Source organism: Macaca mulatta, chromosome 13 (assembly GCF_049350105.2).
Source record: "Macaca mulatta isolate MMU2019108-1 chromosome 13, T2T-MMU8v2.0, whole genome shotgun sequence".
Classification (NCBI taxonomy): domain Eukaryota; kingdom Metazoa; phylum Chordata; class Mammalia; order Primates; family Cercopithecidae; genus Macaca; species Macaca mulatta.
In genome coordinates, this window is record NC_133418.1 from 17,876,710 (window position 1) to 17,895,428 (window position 18,719).

At 55.4% G+C, this 18,719-nt stretch overlaps 1 protein-coding gene across 1 annotated transcript in view; it reads left to right on the forward strand.

The window, feature by feature from the left end:
- The window catches only part of LOC114675431 (SH3 domain and tetratricopeptide repeat-containing protein 1-like), a 44,005-nt gene extending 33,176 nt beyond the window's left edge, over positions 1–10,829 (forward strand). The window contains 9 exon segments of the mRNA XM_077958756.1: positions 991–1,118; positions 1,120–1,172; positions 2,372–2,430; positions 2,433–2,518; positions 5,454–5,576; positions 6,283–6,295; positions 6,298–6,438; positions 7,402–7,598; positions 10,457–10,829. Coding sequence (XP_077814882.1) covers positions 991–1,118; positions 1,120–1,172; positions 2,372–2,430; positions 2,433–2,518; positions 5,454–5,576; positions 6,283–6,295; positions 6,298–6,438; positions 7,402–7,598; positions 10,457–10,714 — 1,058 coding nt within the window. The 3' untranslated portion in view covers positions 10,715–10,829.
- The last annotated feature ends 7,890 nt before the right edge of the window (positions 10,830–18,719 follow it).

The window sequence follows — 18,719 nt, forward strand, 5'->3', positions numbered from 1 at the left end:
CTCCCGCCTTGGCCTCCCACAGTGCTGGGATGAGAGGCGTGAGCCACCGTGCTGGCCCGGGCTGTGCATTTGTTTGTATTCTTTTCAAATTAATTTTCAGTTTCCCTGATGGTCTCTTCTTTGACTCACTGGTTGTTTAGGAGTGTGTAGTTTCCACATATTTTTGAATTTCCCACGTTTCCTTCACTGTCGATTTCCAGTTTCGTGCCAGTACAGCTGAAGAACACCTCTGCTTTGGTCTCGGTCCTTCTCCCTTCACCGAGGCTCATTTTGTGGCCTGGCACATGGTCTGTCATGGGGAATGTCCCATGGGCGCTCAAGAGGACTGTGTATTCAGCTGTTGTTGGGGGGCGTGTGTGACAGATGTCCATTTGGCGTACCTGGTTTCCAGTGTTAATGTTCGGAATGTTTCTGACACTAGAAAATCAGAAGCTTTCCACCGTTCCCAGCGCCCTGGCTTTGGGAGAGGCCAGCGAGCCTGTGGGTTTGGAGCCTGGTTGCATGAGAGAAGCATGTGTGGAAATGCCAGGGGCCGGCTTTGAACCCCATTCCCCCAACATGATGCCATGTGTGGCAGACATGACGCTTGGCTTTGCTCTCTCAGGGTTCCATCTGCGACAGGGGCTACTTGTGCCCCTGGTCTCATCATCTCAGGCTGAAGACGGCCCTGGTCCTGGCCAGAGGGGCTTTGTGAAGCAGAAATAGATGGCCTGGTGCAGGGGCCGAGCCTGGCCAGGACCTTGGCCCTGGGAGTTGTAAAGAAGGCCAGCCTGTACCATGAACATGTGCACCAAGCTGTGCCCATGTCACGGTGTGCTCGGCGCCTGCCCTTGCACAGGTGCATGGCCTGTCTGAGCCCAGGCTCCCCGCCTATGGGGCCCAGATTCACAGAGGTGTGAAAGAGACAAGCACAGAGCAGGGGCCTCCGAACCCAGCCAGTCTCGCTTCGATGCTGGGAGGCTGACGTCTTCCATTTTGTCTTCTGCCCAGGCCAGCTGCGGGCCGTCCAGCGGCTGTGCTACTTCTACAGCGTCGTCATGCCCAGCGAGACCCAGTGTGTCATCTACCACGAGTTCCAGCTCTCCCTTGCCCGCAAGGTGGCCGACAAGGTGCTGGAGGGGGCAGCTCCTGGAGACCACCAGTCAGCTCTACCGGTCCCTGGGCACCGAGCGGTGAGGGCTGGCTTTGCAGTGGTGGGGGTGTGGAGGGGGGCAAGGGGATTGGGGGGGCTGGGAGGGGGGCACAGGGAAGCTGGCCCAGGGCCTCCTCAGCCCCTTTCCTTTGGATCATTTGGTTCCTTGGCATCAGATGCTTTGAGCTGGTGGGTCTGGGGTCGTCCCAGGGCTGCTGCTGGCTTGTGAGTCCCAGCTTGAGTCTCCCTTGTTGGGTCAAAGGTCATCTCAACCCCAGCAGAGACAGTACATGCACACTGGGCTGTTCTTCCTACTATGGTGGCCTTTGTCATCTGACCTCTGCCTGCCCCGAGTCTTCACTCCTGGCCTTCATCTGTCCCCTTAAATGTGACCACAGCAGCCACCTGTGGCTTCTCTCCCACAGATGACAGAGCCAATTGTGTCACCTGCTTCCCTGGGGCAGGGTTTCAAGGTCTCACGTCCCATATGTGGCCCACTGGTCTTCCCCCGAGCATGCTGACCTGGTGGGGTAACCATGGCCCTGGCCACCCCACCCACAGGGCCTGGTGACATTGCTGCAGTCACAGCCCCTCAAGTGTTGGACTTACTGAGAGAGCAGGGAAGGGGCCAGATTCCATGGGGACCCGGGAGACTGGCTCCAGTCTTGGCCTCAGGTTCACAGAAGGAAAATGGGCCAGTGTGCTAGAGCCATGCTTCTCAAAGTGTAGTCCCTGGACCAGCAGAGCAGCATCCATGTCACCTAGGAGCTTGTGGCAAGTGGGAGTTCTAGGGCCTGCCCCAGGCCTGTGGAGCCGGAAGCTCTAGGGGCAGGGCCAGCAAGCTATAAGGACAGTCCTCCGGGTGACTCTGATGCCTGCACACCTTGAGAACCATCGGCCTAGATAGCCTCTGAACACTAACGGCTCCTGGTGCGTCTGGAGAAGACACAGGCCATGTCTGGGAGGCAGGGGAGATGGACGAGCACACTCCTCCTGCCACAGGGCAGCATGATGCTTGATTCCCTCAGAAGGATATCCTTCATCTTTTCCATGCCGTGTGTGTTCACCCTGGCCCTCCCAGCAGCCTGGGAAGGGCAGAACACTGCACACACAAGAGGGCCGTTCCCAGTCCCCACATGCCAGATTCATCTGTCACCAGACCCACGGGAGGAGGCAGACTGGTTCCAGGAGGATGAGAGCCCTTGTTCTGACACCTGTGTCTGATTCCAGTGATTCCAGGGCCTACAAATCCGCTCTGGACTACACCAAACGAAGTCTGGGAATTTTCATTGACCTCCAGAAGAGAAGGAGGCGCATGCCTGGCTGCAAGCAGGGAAGATCTATTACCTCCTGCAGCAGAGCGAGCTGGTAGACCTGTACATCCAGGTGAGTGGCAAGGGATGCAGGAGGGCCCCTGTGCTGTTCACTCTCTGTCCATCCACCCATCCACTCATCCTTCCATCATCTATTTACCTGTTCATCCTTCCATCCATCCATCATCCATCCATCTGTCCTTTCATCCATCCATCATTCATCCATCCTTTTATCATCCATCTATTCACCTGTCTATCCATCCATTCATCGTTCCGTCATCTATCTGTTTACCTGTTCATCCTTCCATCCATCCACCAACTATCCATCCATCCATTCTTCCATCATCTTCCCATACACCTGTGGGTCCTTCCATCCATCCATCCATCCATCCTTCCATCATCCATCCATTCACCTGTTTGTCTTTCCTCGCATCCATCAGGCATCCATCCATCATCTATCCATCTTTTTATCCAGCTATTCACCTGTTCGTCCATCCATCCATCCTTCCATCTATCTTTCTGTCATCGATTCAACTGTTCATCCATCATTCATTAATCTGTTCACTTGTTCATCTATCCATTCACCTGTTTGTCCATCCATCCATCCTTTCATCCATCCTTCCATTATCCATCCATTCAGCTGTTCATCCTTCTATCCATCCAACCATCTTCCATCCATCCATGATCCATCCATTCACCTGTCCATCCATTCACCTGTCCATTTATTCATTCATCATTCATCTTTTTATCATCCATTCATTCACCTGTCCATCCATCCATTCATTCACCTGTTCATTCATCCATTCACCTGTTCATCCATGCCTCCATCCATCCTTCCATCATCCATCCATTCACCTCTTCATTCTTCCATCCATTCATCCTTTCATCATCTATCTACTCACCTGCTCATCCTTCCATCCATCCATCCTTTCATTATCTGTCCATTCACCTGTTCATACATCCCTCCATCCATCTTCCATCCATCCTTCCCTCATCCATCCATTTACCTGTTCATTCTTCCATCATCCATCCTTCCACCATCCATCCTTCCATCATCTATCCACTCGCCTGCTCATCCTTCCATCCATCCATCCACCCATCCATCATCCATCCATTCACCTGTTCATCCTTCCATTCATCCATCCATCATCCACTCATCCATCCATCATTCATCCATTCTTTTATCGTTCATCCATTCAGCAACCATCCATCCACCTGTTCGTCCGTCCATCCTTTCATCCATCCATCCTTCCATCATCCATCCATTCACCTGTTTGTCCTTCCATCCATCCATCATTCATCCATCCATCATTCATCCATCCATTTATCCATTCGTCCATATATCCATCAATCTATCATCCATCCATCCTTCCCTCATCCATCTACTCACCTCCTGTTCATCCTTCCCTCATTCATCCATTCATCTATTCATCCTTCCATCGATCCATCCGTCCATTTATCCATCCATCCATTTATCCAACCATTCATCCATCATCCATCCCAGTGTCCATTCATCCATCCATCATTCATCCATCCTTTTATCATCCATCCATTCACCCGTGTATCCATCCATTCACTTTTTCATGTGTACATCCATCCATCCATTCATCCTTCCATCATCCATCCATCCATCCTTCCATCATCCATCCACTCACCTCCTGTTCATCCTTCCATCCATCCATCATTCATCCATCTATCCATCCATCCATCCATCCTTCCATCATCCATCCATTCATCTGTTCATGCTTCCATCCATCCATCCATCCATCATCCATCTATCTATTCATTCATCCATCCATTTATCCATCCATTCACCCGTCTATCCATCCATTCATCTGTTCATCTATCCATCCGTCCATTCATCCTTCCATCATCCATCCATTCACCTGTTCATCCTTCCATCCATCCATCATCCATCCTTTCACCCATCCATCCAGCTGTTCGTCCATTCATCCATCCATCATTCATCCATCTACCCACCAATCTACCTATTAATCCATCCCTGCATTCATCTATCTCTCCATTTGTTTATCCATACATTCGTCTATCCACCATCTATCCATCCACATGTACATACATCATCTACCCTCCACCCATCCATACGTTGTCTATCCACGCATACATACATACATACACACATCATTCCACCCACCCATCCATCCATCCATCCATCCAAGCATTAATCTATCCACACACCCATTCATCCATCCATGTGTCTACATCTCCTCATCCATTCATCCATCCACCCACTCATTCCTAAGCCACTGCTGAGCACCTGTTGTGTGCCTTTTCCCTTCCTCCAACTGGTTCCCTCACATCCTCCCCCGGTGGCCAGCATCTTCTCCCTGAGGGCAGAGGCGCGGCCCCTCACAGTGCACAGCACCTGCTGGTATACAGCACATGCTCAAATAATGTGACCACTCAATTAACACACAGAAGAACTTGCTCCAAGCCACATGTGGCACATCTACTTACAAAATGAATCTATCATAGTGGCTGTTTTCAGAGGCTTTCCCAAACACAGTGTGATCTGGAACAAATTGTGAAGCCCACGAGACTGATGAAGCTTTCATTATTGAGCACCTGCTGTATACCTCCTTGAGCTGAGGAGAGGGATGAAGAGCTTATGGCCAAGAGGGGACCAGGCCCACCCACAAACACTGCTGATGTGGCAGGGATGTGGCAACGCAGAAAGGAGCCAGGGGCTGGGCTCCCAGCAATCTGGGGGCCACGGAGACTGGTTTGAGTGCAGGCGGAGTGGGCTAGGGCTAGCCCTGGTGGTAGGATTCACAGGTGTCGGGCTCCTGGGCTGCAGCTGCTCAGTCACTTCCTAGCACTCAGGAGCATCAGTTCATTGTCCTCATGCCAGTGGTGGGGGCAGCCCTCATGCACAGGTTCTGAAAAATGCTCAAGTGTACCTGTACTGTGGGAGAGGAAGGAGCCTGGCAAAGATGCGCGTAGCCACCTCGCCAGGTGTGGGTCTTGAGGGAACTTCTGTCTCCTCTCAGGTGGCTCAGAATGTGGACCTGTACACAGGCGACCCCAACCTGGGGCTGGAGCTGTTTGAGGCAGCTGGAGACATCTTCTTCAATGGGGCCTGGGAGCGGGAGGAAGGCCTGTCCTTCTACCGGGTGAGCTGGCCTGTGGGCTGATGTCGGTGGGCCTCAGTGGGGCACCTGGAGGGCTGAGGCACAGGTGTGGCAGGGTAGAGGCCTCCCAAATGGAAGCAGGGCCACCCATGCACATGATGAGTTTCCAAGTGGTCTGACCGGGAATGATATTGACCATGCCCCTGCCTGGGACAAACTCTCGGGGCCTGGACGTGATAATGGCTCTACCCTTGTACCTGATGACCTCAAGCAACCATGAGTGGGAAGTCCTGTCCCCATCTTCCAGATGAGGAAACTGAGGCTCAGAGAGGCACAGGGACATGTCAAAGGACACACAGCATATCAGTGGGAGGCCCAGGTCTGCATGCACCCCGAAGTGGGACGGCTTCTCCCTTCCTCTGAGCTCACGGTGTGGCTCAGCCTTGGGCACAGATCAATGTGGTGTTTTTAGAGCAGAGAGGAGTGCTGGCTCCCCCCAGTCAGACCTCCGGTGCCCAGGTGGGAGAGGCTGGTCTGTGGCTATCGGGTGTAGCTGGATGGGCCTCAGGTGACTCTTCAGCCCCCAACTTGGATGTCTGAACTGTGTGTTATCCCAGAGCACAGAGCTGTGTCGAGGTGCAGGGGTAGCTGGGGTGTGGGAAGCTCCAAGCACGTGTTTGAGCTCTGAGGAGGGCGCTGGGCAAGGTGGATGCTGCGGGAAACCTGACCCCACCTGCCTGTGTGGTAGGACCGGGCCCTGCCCCGGCAGTGACTACGGGCAACCGCAAGGTGGAGCTGCAGCTACAGCTGTGCAACAAGCTGGTGTCACTGCTGGCCACACTGGAGGAGCCCCAGGAGGACTTGGAGTTTGTTTACATGGCCCTAGCACTCAGGATCACTCTGGGTAAGTCCCCTGAGCCCCCGCCCTGCCAGGACCCACACTTTGCCAGAGCCCAGCCTCCAGGTCTGCAGGCCAGGAGCTGAAACAGCTGCTGGATTTTCCTGGTCTCCTGTCCAGGCAGGCAGATCTGCCCAACTGGCTTCCCCGTCCGGCTGTGGGGCACAGCCCGAGGTCTCTCACGCAGTGCAGAGCTCCCTGCCTGACTGAGCTCTGCTTCCTGTGCCTGTTCCCGCTGCTGACCACAAGGGCCGTCCAGTGTGCCCTCTGCATTCCAGACATGCCAGGCATCTCGTTGGTCCCTGTATGTGCCAGACTGAGTGGCACATTCCCTTTCTCTTGTGCCCTTCCCACCCTCATCAACCACACGGTTCTCTGGCTGATAAAATCCCAGTTCCCCTTCCAGCAGTCTGCCTCTTAAGGCCGTGCATCCCCTGGTGCTGTGCCAGGGTCGTCTGTACCCCTCCAGAGACAGGGAACCCTAGGCAGGCCACATGCCCCAGCGCCTTGTGCCCCGTGGCCCAGTACACAGTAGGTATGCAGCTGACTCCCCAAGGTAGGGGGCTCTGATCATGACACACCCAGGAGGAGTCGGATGTCACGTCTGTGGGTTGCCTGGAGCCGGGGAGCCCGGGAGCACCTGCACTGCATGGCTTTTGGGCTCCCCTGGTTAAAACCAGTGAGCAAAGGCAGGTGGCTATGTGTAGGCACAGAACTGGGCCATCCAAGTCCGACTTTGCCAAAGCCTCTCAGTAGACAGGGGCAGGCCTTATTAGTTCTGCTTTGCAGATGGGAAAGTGAGTCTGGGAACCTGGAAGGGAATGGCCAGAGCTGCCTGGGTGACCACAGGTGCCTGGAGACAAGCCAGGTGTGCTGCCTGGGATCTGTATACCTGCTCCTGAGGGGCCTGTGCCCTCCCTGCCCCAGGGAGCCACATCCTCACACCTGCCCCTTTGGCCTGCACCCCAGGGGACCGGCTGAACGAACGCGTGGCCTACCACCGGCTGGCCGCCCTGCACCACCAGCTGGACCATGGCAAGCTGGCGGAGCACTTCTACCTCAAGGCCGTTTAGCTCTGCAACTCGCCGCTGGAGTTCGACGAGGAGACCCTCTACTACGTGAAGGTGTACCTGGTGCTCGGTGACATCATCTTCTACGACCTGAAGGTAGGTGGGGAGGATCAGGGCTCGGGGTGTTCCTGGCCCCCTTGGAGTGGGATCTCCACCCGGACCCCAGAGGCCTGGGTTCCAGCCTTTCTTAGGAATGGCCCAGTGTCCTCCCTCGAGCTCTACACCCAGCTGGAGGAGCCGGCAAGGTTAGCAGGTAAAACCCAGCTCCCCAGATGGCCAGGCCCCACCCTCAACTCAGTCTCAGCCAGGGAGGCTGCCACATGAGTGGGCAATGGTGGCCTCTGGGTAAAGAAGGGGGATTGTAGTCAGGGGGCCCTCCTGGAGGAGGTGACACCAAAGCTGAGTCTTGACAGTCAAGTGTCAAGGTGCATTTAACAAAGAAAACAGGGTCGGGAGAGTGACATTTCAGAGGACGGCATCATCCTCACATTGAATCCACGTTGCAAGATCCAACCCAAATCCTGGCGCCTCCTCTAGGAAGCCTGCCCAGGGTGCCAGCCTGCACTGAGCAACTCCTTCCTGGAGTCCCGAGACACCTTGAATCTTCACATCACCCAGGAAGGGTGGGGTGGGACCAGTGTCTTACCATTGGGTTCACAGACAGGGAGACCCCAGCTCAGGGCAGGTGCAGTGGGGCGGGGCCCCAGCCAGCCAGGCTGAGGCCTTGTTCGGTCGGGTGTGTCTCGAGGGGAGGTGCTGTGCTCCCTCTGCCCCCAGCCCTGTAGGGGTGGAGAGCTGAGATTGGCAGACTGAGACCTGTGGTGTCTCCACCCATCTGCCCAGCAGGCACCGCCCCTCCTTAGCATCACACCAGCCTCGTGTCAGTGCTCCTTACGGGCTGAGGGGCCAGGGCACTCCAGTCCAGGGGCCGAGATCTTGGGGGCCTTAGAACAACATGAGGAGCTGGGGCAGCCCTAAGACCCTGCCCCGTATACCCCACCGCAGGCCTGGGGCTGCCCGGGAGGCCCCCGCCCAGTACTGGCGACACCTGGTGGTTAGACGTGGTTTCTGTGGCCTCCCAAGTCCCAGCCAGACAGGGAGGTGCCAAGTATCAGGCCCAGGGGGACGCTGCTCACCGCTCAGGGGCTCGCCTGGGACCCAGGGGGACGGACCTCCCAGAAGAGGCCTTTATCTCTCTTGGTCAAGCCTGCCGCCCACTCCGCCTGTCCAGGAGAAAGGAAAGCGCTAAGTAGTATCTGAGAGGCCAAAGTCCACCGTTGGGGTCGAGGGACGGAGGCCTCCTTCACCTCCTTCCCATGCACAACCCTCGTTCCCATGCACAGCCCTCCTTCCCATGCACAGCCCTCCTTCCCATGCACAGTCCTCCTTCCCATGCACAGTCCTCCTTCCCATGCACAGTCCTCCTTCCCATGCACAGTCCTCTGGGCCTCATCGTGACTATGCTGTCAGCACAGGCCAGCTTCCCAGAGGGAGGCCCCCTTGGAATTCCCCAAGGGCGGCTGTCTTTCCAAGGCTACACCCTCTTCCTTGTATAGGAGGCTCTGGACCCAGGGCCCAGAGGAGTGGGAGAAAAAGCCAGGCTTGATGGGACCTGGAAGGCTGGCAGAGAAGCAGGGGTAAATGAGCATCTTTGCCAATTGCCTCTAAAATGGGGTCCCCTGTAGTCTACACATGAGAGTGAGCCCTGGAATAGGGTGGATTAAGTGTTTACTGGCTCACGCTGTCACTCACTAGCTGCCGCACACACTACAGGCACATGGAAATGCACACGCAAATGCACACAGGCACACGCACACACAGGCGCGCACACACAGACATGCACACACAGGCACACAGGGACATGCACGCACAGGAACACAAACACGCACATTCACATGCACAGGCACACGCAGAGACATATGCATTGGCTGGCTCCTTCCTGTTTAGTTGGGAAGCCCCCACCCCTTCAGGAAGCCTTTGCCTTCTACCCCCGGCTGAGTCTGGGGCCTCCTGGGCTTCCCTCTGCCACAGCCCGGGCCACCCTGTGTGGTCAGTGTTCACTCCCAGGTCCCTCAGACTGGAAGCAAGGACGTTAGGCTCAACCATGCACCCAGCACAGAGTCCAGTGTTCGGCTGGGCCAGGGGGCATTGGATGAGCAGTGGCGGTGACTCGGGGCCTTCTCACGCCCCTGCTCCGTGTGTGGGGCGGGGCAGTGAGGGAATGGACTGCTGCATCTTGGACTTTGTCATTGGCCCTGGGAGCCATCTTGAGATGGTAAAGAGGGACAGGCCAGGCATGGGTCTTAGAGAGGTCCCTTGGGTGACCGCCATGTGGAGGAGGTGCCTGGGGAGAAGCCGGGTGGGGGATGGGAGGGTGAAGGAGGAGGTCTGGGAGGCGGCATCCCAACCCAGGGATGGTGAGTTTGAGCCAAAGACGCATTGACAATGGGAGTGGATGTCTGGGGAGTCACGCTCCGTGAATATTTCGGGGAACATTGCCAGAGAGGACACCTGTGAGATGGTTTTGTACCTGGCCTGGCCCGTGGAGGGCCTGGAAATGGTCAGCATGGACAGGGGCCAGAGGGGAGCCTGGGTCACTCAACACCGTGCCCCTGCTGTGGCTTGGAGCCACGGGTCCTGCATGGAACTCTCAGAGCAGGCAGGATCTGCCCTGACCTCAGCCCATGGGGAAAGCAGCCACTGCCTGCAGAGAGGGTGGCCCTGGGGCAGGAGGCTTGGGGTGAGTGGGACGTAGGGACAGTCAGGAAGGCTTCCAGGGGTGTCAGGGTCATCCCCACCTCCTGCAGCTGAGACCACAGCAGTGTCACAGGCTTCGGGGCTCCTGGGGCGAGCCAGCATCGGAAGGACATGTGGAATGACCGGGAGACAGGAACGGCCTCTGGGAAGACGGGTTCCGAGTCCCCCTTTTGCTGACCATGACCTGTCCCCTTCAGGACCCGTTTGATGCAGCCGGGTACTACCAGCTGGCACTGGCAGCCGCCGTGGACCTGGGCAACAAGAAGGCACAGCTGAAGATCTACACGCGGCCAGCCACCATCTCCCACAACTTCCTCCTGGACTGTGAGAAGTGGCTCTTCTTCTACCAGAAGGCCAGGACCTTCGCCACAGAGCTCAGCGTCCACAGGGTCAACCTACCTCCTCTGCCACTCTGCGGGTGGGCCCCCTGGTTGGCCTCCAGCCACCCTCGCTGAGGACAGTATCCGAGGGAGTGGGTTTTGTGCAAGGAGGATGATCTCCTGCCTCTCCTGGTGTCTCCCGTAGCTCATTTTCTGGGTAATGGAAGCATAAAAGCAGGGTTCAAATAGCAATAAATTTTTTTTTTTTTTTTTTTTGCAAAAACATACCGAAGTCCCCATGGCATCCTTCCCTGTGTGCTTCGTGGGCTGTGTCTAGGGGCCAGCTCCTTCCCTGGTGGCAGCCCTCTGATCTTGGGGATGAGAAGGATCGTGAGTCCAACAGACCTGGGCCAGGTCACCATGAGCCTCGGTTTCCTCGGCGGCCAGAGGGGAGATGGTGATTGAACTCTGGGCAGCTCCCTGCTCTCCCTGCTCAGAGTTCTTGCTGTAGGTCTCGTGCCACCCTTGCCTTTAACCTTCAGGCCACTGTGCCCGGATGTGGGAGCTGCTAGTGTCCCTGTTCGCCATTGAAGAAATAGAGGCACAGAGAGGTTAGGTGTCTGGCCCACCGTCACACAGCAGGTAGAGGTGGACACGCAGAGCCCAGTACACTGACCACCACACCACCCTGCCAGCCTGCAGCCAGGAAGGTGTCCCCCGTTAGGACCCAAGGTCAGCTCCTGGACCTCTCTCGTGGTGTCAGGAGAGCCGCAGGCCAGTGAGGGTGGCCCCGGGGATCCCTCACTCAGTGTCCTTAGCTCCCAGACTTGGCTGGGCCGAGCCTGGCCAGTCCCACCTCTGGCCACTGGTCAGCCCTGCGGGAAGTGAGATGCAGGGATCTCCGCCTGTGTAGACGCTGCTACCCAGTATTGAAAGCCTTATCTAGGTTGCCCCCCAGCTGTCCCCACCCACCCAGTCCGCTTCCGGACCCCGGCCCTCATCCCAGTCCCAGGAATCCCAGGTTTTCCTTCTTGGAATCTCTTGGCCCCAGGGAATACAGTTCACACGGTCTCTTTGCCAGTTTACGCAAGGAAACTGACGTTCAGAGACTGTGGGTGTCCCACGTGATTCTCACATACACTGCACTCTCCCAGACCCCTCTTTTAAACACTTTAAATGAGGTGATTTTCACATCGCATGCAATTAACTATTTCCACGCAAATAATGTGGTGGCATTTGTACATTCACAGTCCTGTGCAACCACCCACGCCATCTAGTTTCAAAATGTATTCATCTCCCCAGAAGAAACCTCCCATCCTCACTAAGCAGTTACCCCTCCTTGGTATCCCCCAAGCCCCTCGTTTAATGGAAGGGGAAGCTGAGGCCCGGAGAGAGACTTGCCAGTGGGCAGCGCTCTGATAATAAGGAATCAGGCACCCATCTGCTGCTTCAGCCCTGGGTTGGTTTTCCACCCAGCAGAGGTGACAGAGCCAGGAAGTTCTGGGAGCGCCACAGGTGTCACTGGTTCAGTCCTGGGTTGGTTTTCCACCCAGCAGAAGTGACAGAGCCAGGAGCTTCTGGGACCCCATGCTTGCAGCCAGAGCCCTACCCTAAGCCTCCCCACCAGGGGGCAGCAGAGAGCTTTCCAGAACCGGCCGCGGGGCTGGCGGGAAGCAGCGGGTCAGAGCTGCTGACAAACCTCACGTAGACCCCAGATCGCTGTCTCTGTGGGTTGGGTTTGGGAATTGGAGGGGAGGCCGCATGATTGGAAACGTGAAGACAGCACGGCCTGGCTGGAGCAGCTGGAAGCGCCGTCACGTTGACTGAGGACACAGACCTCCTGCCCGCTGGGCCGGGCCTGCAGCCATTCTTCTCGGGGTGGGGCCCGTAGGTCCGGTTTGCTCTTGGTCCCTGACCTGCTTCAGAGTCCAGGGGGCTTTGGAACTCTGCCTCCCCATCTACGCCCACCCTGGCTGGTGCCATGAGGGGCCTGGATCCTGGGATCCTGTTCCTCTTGGGCAGCAGAGACTGGGGGACCAGAGGAGATGATGGGTCTTCAAGCCCCACATTCAAACCCCAGCCCACCACTGACAGTCTGGGGGTTCGGGATGAGGGAGTTGATGTCTCTGAGCCCCAGTTTTGTCACCACTAAAATGAGTCCGATATAATGGGGCAGAGTGCCAGCCCCCGGGCTAACAGAGGCCTGTTTCCTACTGACAATACCTCTTACTCCTAGGAACAGCTCCAACAACCACACACTAGGGAACACTCAACCCAGGCCAACTTGTCAGAGGCACGTGAACCAGAGCGACTCCATCTTGAATGGGGGCTGGGTAAAGGGAGGCTGAGACCTGCTGGGCCGCATTCCCAGGAGGCTGAGCATTCTTAGTCACAGGATGAGATAGGAGGTCGGTACAAGATACAGGTTATAAAGACCTTACTGATAAAGCGGGTTGCAGTAAAGTCGGCCAAAGCCCACCAAGCCCAAGATGGCCACGAGAGTGACCTCTGATTGTCCTCACGGCTCATTATGTGCTAATTATAACGCATTAGCTACTACAAGACACTCCCACCAGCACCGCGACAGTTTACAGATGCCATGGCAACATCTGGAGGTTTCCCTACATGGTCTCAGAAGGGAGGGCAGAAACTCATTTCTGGGAATTGTCCACCCCTTTCCTAGAACACTCATGAATAGTCCAACCCTTGTTTAGCGTATGATCAAGAAATAACCATGAAAATGGGCAACCAGCGACCTTTGGTGCCTCTCTGCCTATGGAGCAGCCATTCTTTATTTTCTTTTTTCTTTTTTTTTTCTTTTTTTTGAGACGGAGTCTCGCTCTGTTGGCCGAACTGGAATGCAGTGGCGTGATCTTGGCTCATTACAACCTCCACCTCCTGGGTTCAAGCGATTCTCCTGCCTCAGCCTTCCTAGTAGCTGGGATTGCAGACACCTGCCACCACGCCCAGTTAATCTTTTGTATTTTAGTGGCGACAGGGTTTTGCCGTGTTGGACCAGGCTGGTCTCGAACTTCTCACATCAGGTGATCCACCTGCCTCGGCATCCCAAAGTTATAGGATTCCAGGAGTGAGCCGCTGCGCCCGGCCAGAGTAGCCATGCTTTTATTCCTTTTCTTTCCTAATAAACTTGCTTTCACTTTATGGACTCGCCCCGAATTCTTTCTTCTGTGAGATCCGAGAAACCTCTCTTGGAGTCTGGATCGGAACCACTTTCCAGTAACAAACTTGCTTAACCTCTCAGACCCTTCGTCTCTTCATCTGTAACCAAAGACAAAGCCTTCCCCGAGGTTCCAAAAGTGTGGAGAGAACGCATGGGAAATGAGGGGCACAGAGTTGGTGTGCAGAACCAATATCACAGACTGGGTGTCAAGCCACTGTCATACTGGAAGTAATATCATGCTCTCCCCCAAGTTATGAGGAACAATATCACAGGGGGGTGTGTACCTTCTCTGGTGGTGGGAGTAGTATCATCATCTCTTCCTTTAGATGACAGAAACGATGTCACAGGGTGGGTGTACACCCCGTGTTTTGGGAAGCAATGTCATTCTCTCTTCTTCTAGGTTTTACGATTCACATCACAGGCGGGATGTACACCCCTTGTTATATTGGATGGAGTCTCATCCTCTTTCAACCTGTATCTTTAGAACAATATCCCATGGGGGTTGTATATCTCTTCAATATTGGTAGTAATACCATCTTCTCCTTTCCTGGATATAAGAAACAATATCACAGGAGGGTGTACACCCCTTGCAATGTTGGTAGTAATCTCACCTCTCCCCTGTGGTTATTAAGGACAAAATCCCAGGGTGGCTGTACGGTTCCTACGTTATTGGGAGTAATGACATCCATTCACCCCCTGGATATCAGGAACCATATCACAGAAGAGTTGTCCACCCCCCTCGATATTGTCAGCCATGTCATCTTCTTCCCGCTTGGATATTAGGAACGATACCCCGGGGCAGGGGGCGGTGTACACCCACTGCAATATCGAAAGTAAAATCAGCCTCTTTCCCGCTGGATATTAGGAACTAAATCACAGGTGCGTGTGCACCTTCTGGGATATTGAGAGTACTATCAGCCTCCACCCCGCTGCATATGAGGAACAACATACAGGGGGCAGGGTGGTTACAACCCCTGCGATATTGAGAGCAATATTCTTCTCTTTCCCCTGTACATTAGGAACTACATCACAGGGGTCTGTACACCGTCAGAGATACTGGGATTCATGTTATCCTCTCCCCAACTGAATGCCAAAAATGACATCACAGAAGGGTGTACACCCCCTGCAATATGGCCAGTAACATCATCGTCTCTACCTTTAGATACTAGGAACAACATCACAGAGGATGTGTACACTCCCCTGCAATGGGCATAATGTTATACTCTTCGCCTGGATATTAGAAACGATATCCCTGGTGGAGGGAGGTGGAGTACATGAAGAACAACATCACTGGGTGGGTGTACTCCCCCTGCGATATTGGGTATAGTATCATCCTCTATTGCCTAAGATATTAAGAATAATATCACATGAGGGATGTACAGCCAAAGTCCCTGCGTTATTGAGAGTAATAGCGTCTTCTCCCACTCTAGATATAAGGAACAATATTCCAGGGATTGTGTACATCCCTTGCTATATTGGGCATATTGTCATCGTCACCCAACGTGGATATTGGGTGCGGTGTCTTAGGGGGGTGTACACCTTCTTCGATATTGGGAGTAATATCATCCTCTTCCCTCAGGTTCGTAGGCTAAATATCGAAGGGGTTTTACAACTCGTGCGATATGGGCAGTAATATCCTCCTATCCCCACCTGGATGTTAGGAACTATAACACAGGCAGCTGTACACTTCTTGGCATGTTGGGAGTCTTATCATCCTCTCCCATCTTGGATATTACGAAAAATATTAGAAACGAGGTGTACACCCCCTGAGATATTGAGAGAAATATTACGCTCTCCTCTTCGGGATATTAGGAACAGTATCGCAGGAGGTGTGTACAACCCCTGCGATATTGGGGGTAATATTCTCTCCCCATGAATATAAAAAACAATATCACAGGAGGGTGTACCCCCCCTGTGATACTAAGAGTCGTATCATGTTATTCGGAACAAAAGCACAGTGGGTGTGTAAAACCCCTGCGATATTGCCACTAGTATTATCTTGTCCATCCCAGGATATAAGGAACAATATCAAAAGGGGATGTACATCCCTGTGATATTGGGGATGATATCTTCCTCTCCCCGGCTGGCTATTAGTAATATCTTCCTCACCCCTGCTGGATGTGAGGGAAAATATCAAAATGGAGGTCCAGGCCGCTTGCGATATTGGGAGAAATATCATCTTCTCGCACCCTGGATAGAAGGAATAAAATGACCCAAAGGATGTAAAAACACTGCGGTAGATTCAATTATGTCATCCTCTACCCCCTGGTTATTAGGAACAACATCATAGAGGAATGTACACTTTCTGCGATATTGGGAGTAAAATCATCTTCTCCACATGGGATATCAGGAAATGGTCCATTAATTATTAATATTAATAAATATAATAAAATTATTACTAATCATTGACATTAACAATGACAATAAAGATACAAATATTAATAGGGATTAAAATTTTAATATTAGTATTAATAATTAATATTAACACTATTAATAATAAAATAATGATATCAACAATTAATGTTACTGAAATCAAAACTAAGTGATACCGGCAAAAAAAATATAAGGAATTAATATTAATAAATGACATAATAAATAAAAATTAATTTTTGATATCCATCATCTAATTAAAATCATCAATATTAACAGTAAAATATTAATTGATAGTATTACTGATAATTAGTACAACTGATTATTGATATTTAATAAATAATTATATCGTTTTCTGAGCAATACATTAAAGATGCACACACGTCAGTGAAATAGTTTATTATTTGCAGAGGACGAGACGATACTACTCATAATATTCTAAACAGGCTGTGAGACCACCATGGCTCCCAATTATTCTAAACAGGCTGTGAGACCACCATGGCTCCCAATAGCCAAGGGGGGGAGAGGGGGTGGCTATTGGTCCCCACCTCGCGGGGGGTGGCTCACCCCCCTGCGAGGTGGCTCCCAATAGCCAAGGGGGGGGAGAGGGGGTGGCTATTGGTCCCCACCTCGCGGGGGGTGGCTCACCCCCCTGCGAGGTGGCTCCCAATAGCCAAGGGGGGGGAGAGGGGGTGGCTATTGGTCCCCACCTCGCGGGGGGTGGCTCACCCCCCTGCGAGGTGGCTCCCAATAGCCAAGGGGGGGGAGAGGGGGTGGCTATTGGTCCCCACCTCGCGGGGGGTGGCTCACCCCCCTGCGAGGTGGCTCCCAATAGCCAAGGGGGGGGAGAGGGGGTGGCTATTGGTCCCCACCTCGCGGGGGGTGGCTCACCCCCCTGCGAGGTGGCTCCCAATAGCCAAGGGGGGGGAGAGGGGGTGGCTATTGGTCCCCACCTCGCGGGGGGTGGCTCACCCCCCTGCGAGGTGGCTCCCAATAGCCAAGGGGGGGGAGAGGGGGTGGCTATTGGTCCCCACCTCGCGGGGGGTGGCTCACCCCCCTGCGAGGTGGCTCCCAATAGCCAAGGGGGGGGAGAGGGGGTGGCTATTGGTCCCCACCTCGCGGGGGGTGGCTCACCCCCCTGCGAGGTGGCTCCCAATAGCCAAGGGGGGGGAGAGGGGGTGGCTATTGGTCCCCACCTCGCGGGGGGTGGCTCACCCCCCTGCGAGGTGGCTCCCAATAGCCAAGGGGGGGGAGAGGGGGTGGCTATTGGTCCCCACCTCGCGGGGGGTGGCTCACCCCCCTGCGAGGTGGCTCCCAATAGCCAAGGGGGGGGAGAGGGGGTGGCTATTGGTCCCCACCTCGCGGGGGGTGGCTCACCCCCCTGCGAGGTGGCTCCCAATAGCCAAGGGGGGGGAGAGGGGGTGGCTATTGGTCCCCACCTCGCGGGGGGTGGCTCACCCCCCTGCGAGGTGGCTCCCAATAGCCAAGGGGGGGGAGAGGGGGTGGCTATTGGTCCCCACCTCGCGGGGGGTGGCTCACCCCCCTGCGAGGTGGCTCCCAATAGCCAAGGGGGGGGAGAGGGGGTGGCTATTGGTCCCCACCTCGCGGGGGGTGGCTCACCCCCCTGCGAGGTGGCTCCCAATAGCCAAGGGGGGGGAGAGGGGGTGGCTATTGGTCCCCACCTCGCGGGGGGTGGCTCACCCCCCTGCGAGGTGGCTCCCAATAGCCAAGGGGGGGGAGAGGGGGTGGCTATTGGTCCCCACCTCGCGGGGGGTGGCTCACCCCCCTGCGAGGTGGCTCCCAATAGCCAAGGGGGGGGAGAGGGGGTGGCTATTGGTCCCCACCTCGCGGGGGGTGGCTCACCCCCCTGCGAGGTGGCTCCCAATAGCCAAGGGGGGGAGAGGGGGTGGCTATTGGTCCCCACCTCGCGGGGGGTGGCTCACCCCCCTGCGAGGTGGCTCCCAATAGCCAAGGGGGGGGAGAGGGGGTGGCTATTGGTCCCCACCTCGCGGGGGGTGGCTCACCCCCCTGCGAGGTGGCTCCCAATAGCCAAGGGGGGGAGAGGGGGTGGCTATTGGTCCCCACCTCGCGGGGGGTGGCTCACCCCCCTGCGAGGTGGCTCCCAATAGCCAAGGGGGGGGAGAGGGGGTGGCTATTGGTCCCCACCTCGCGGGGGGTGGCTCACCCCCCTGCGAGGTGGCTCCCAATAGCCAAGGGGGGGGAGAGGGGGTGGCTATTGGTCCCCACCTCGCGGGGGGTGGCTCACCCCCCTGCGAGGTGGCTCCCAATAGCCAAGGGGGGGGAGAGGGGGTGGCTATTGGTCCCCACCTCGCGGGGGGTGGCTCACCCCCCTGCGAGGTGGCTCCCAATAGCCAAGGGGGGGGAGAGGGGGTGGCTATTGGTCCCCACCTCGCGGGGGGTGGCTCACCCCCCTGCGAGGTGGCTCCCAATAGCCAAGGGGGGGGAGAGGGGGTGGCTATTGGTCCCCACCTCGCGGGGGGTGGCTCACCCCCCTGCGAGGTGGCTCCCAATAGCCAAGGGGGGGGAGAGGGGGTGGCTATTGGTCCCCACCTCGCGGGGGGTGGCTCA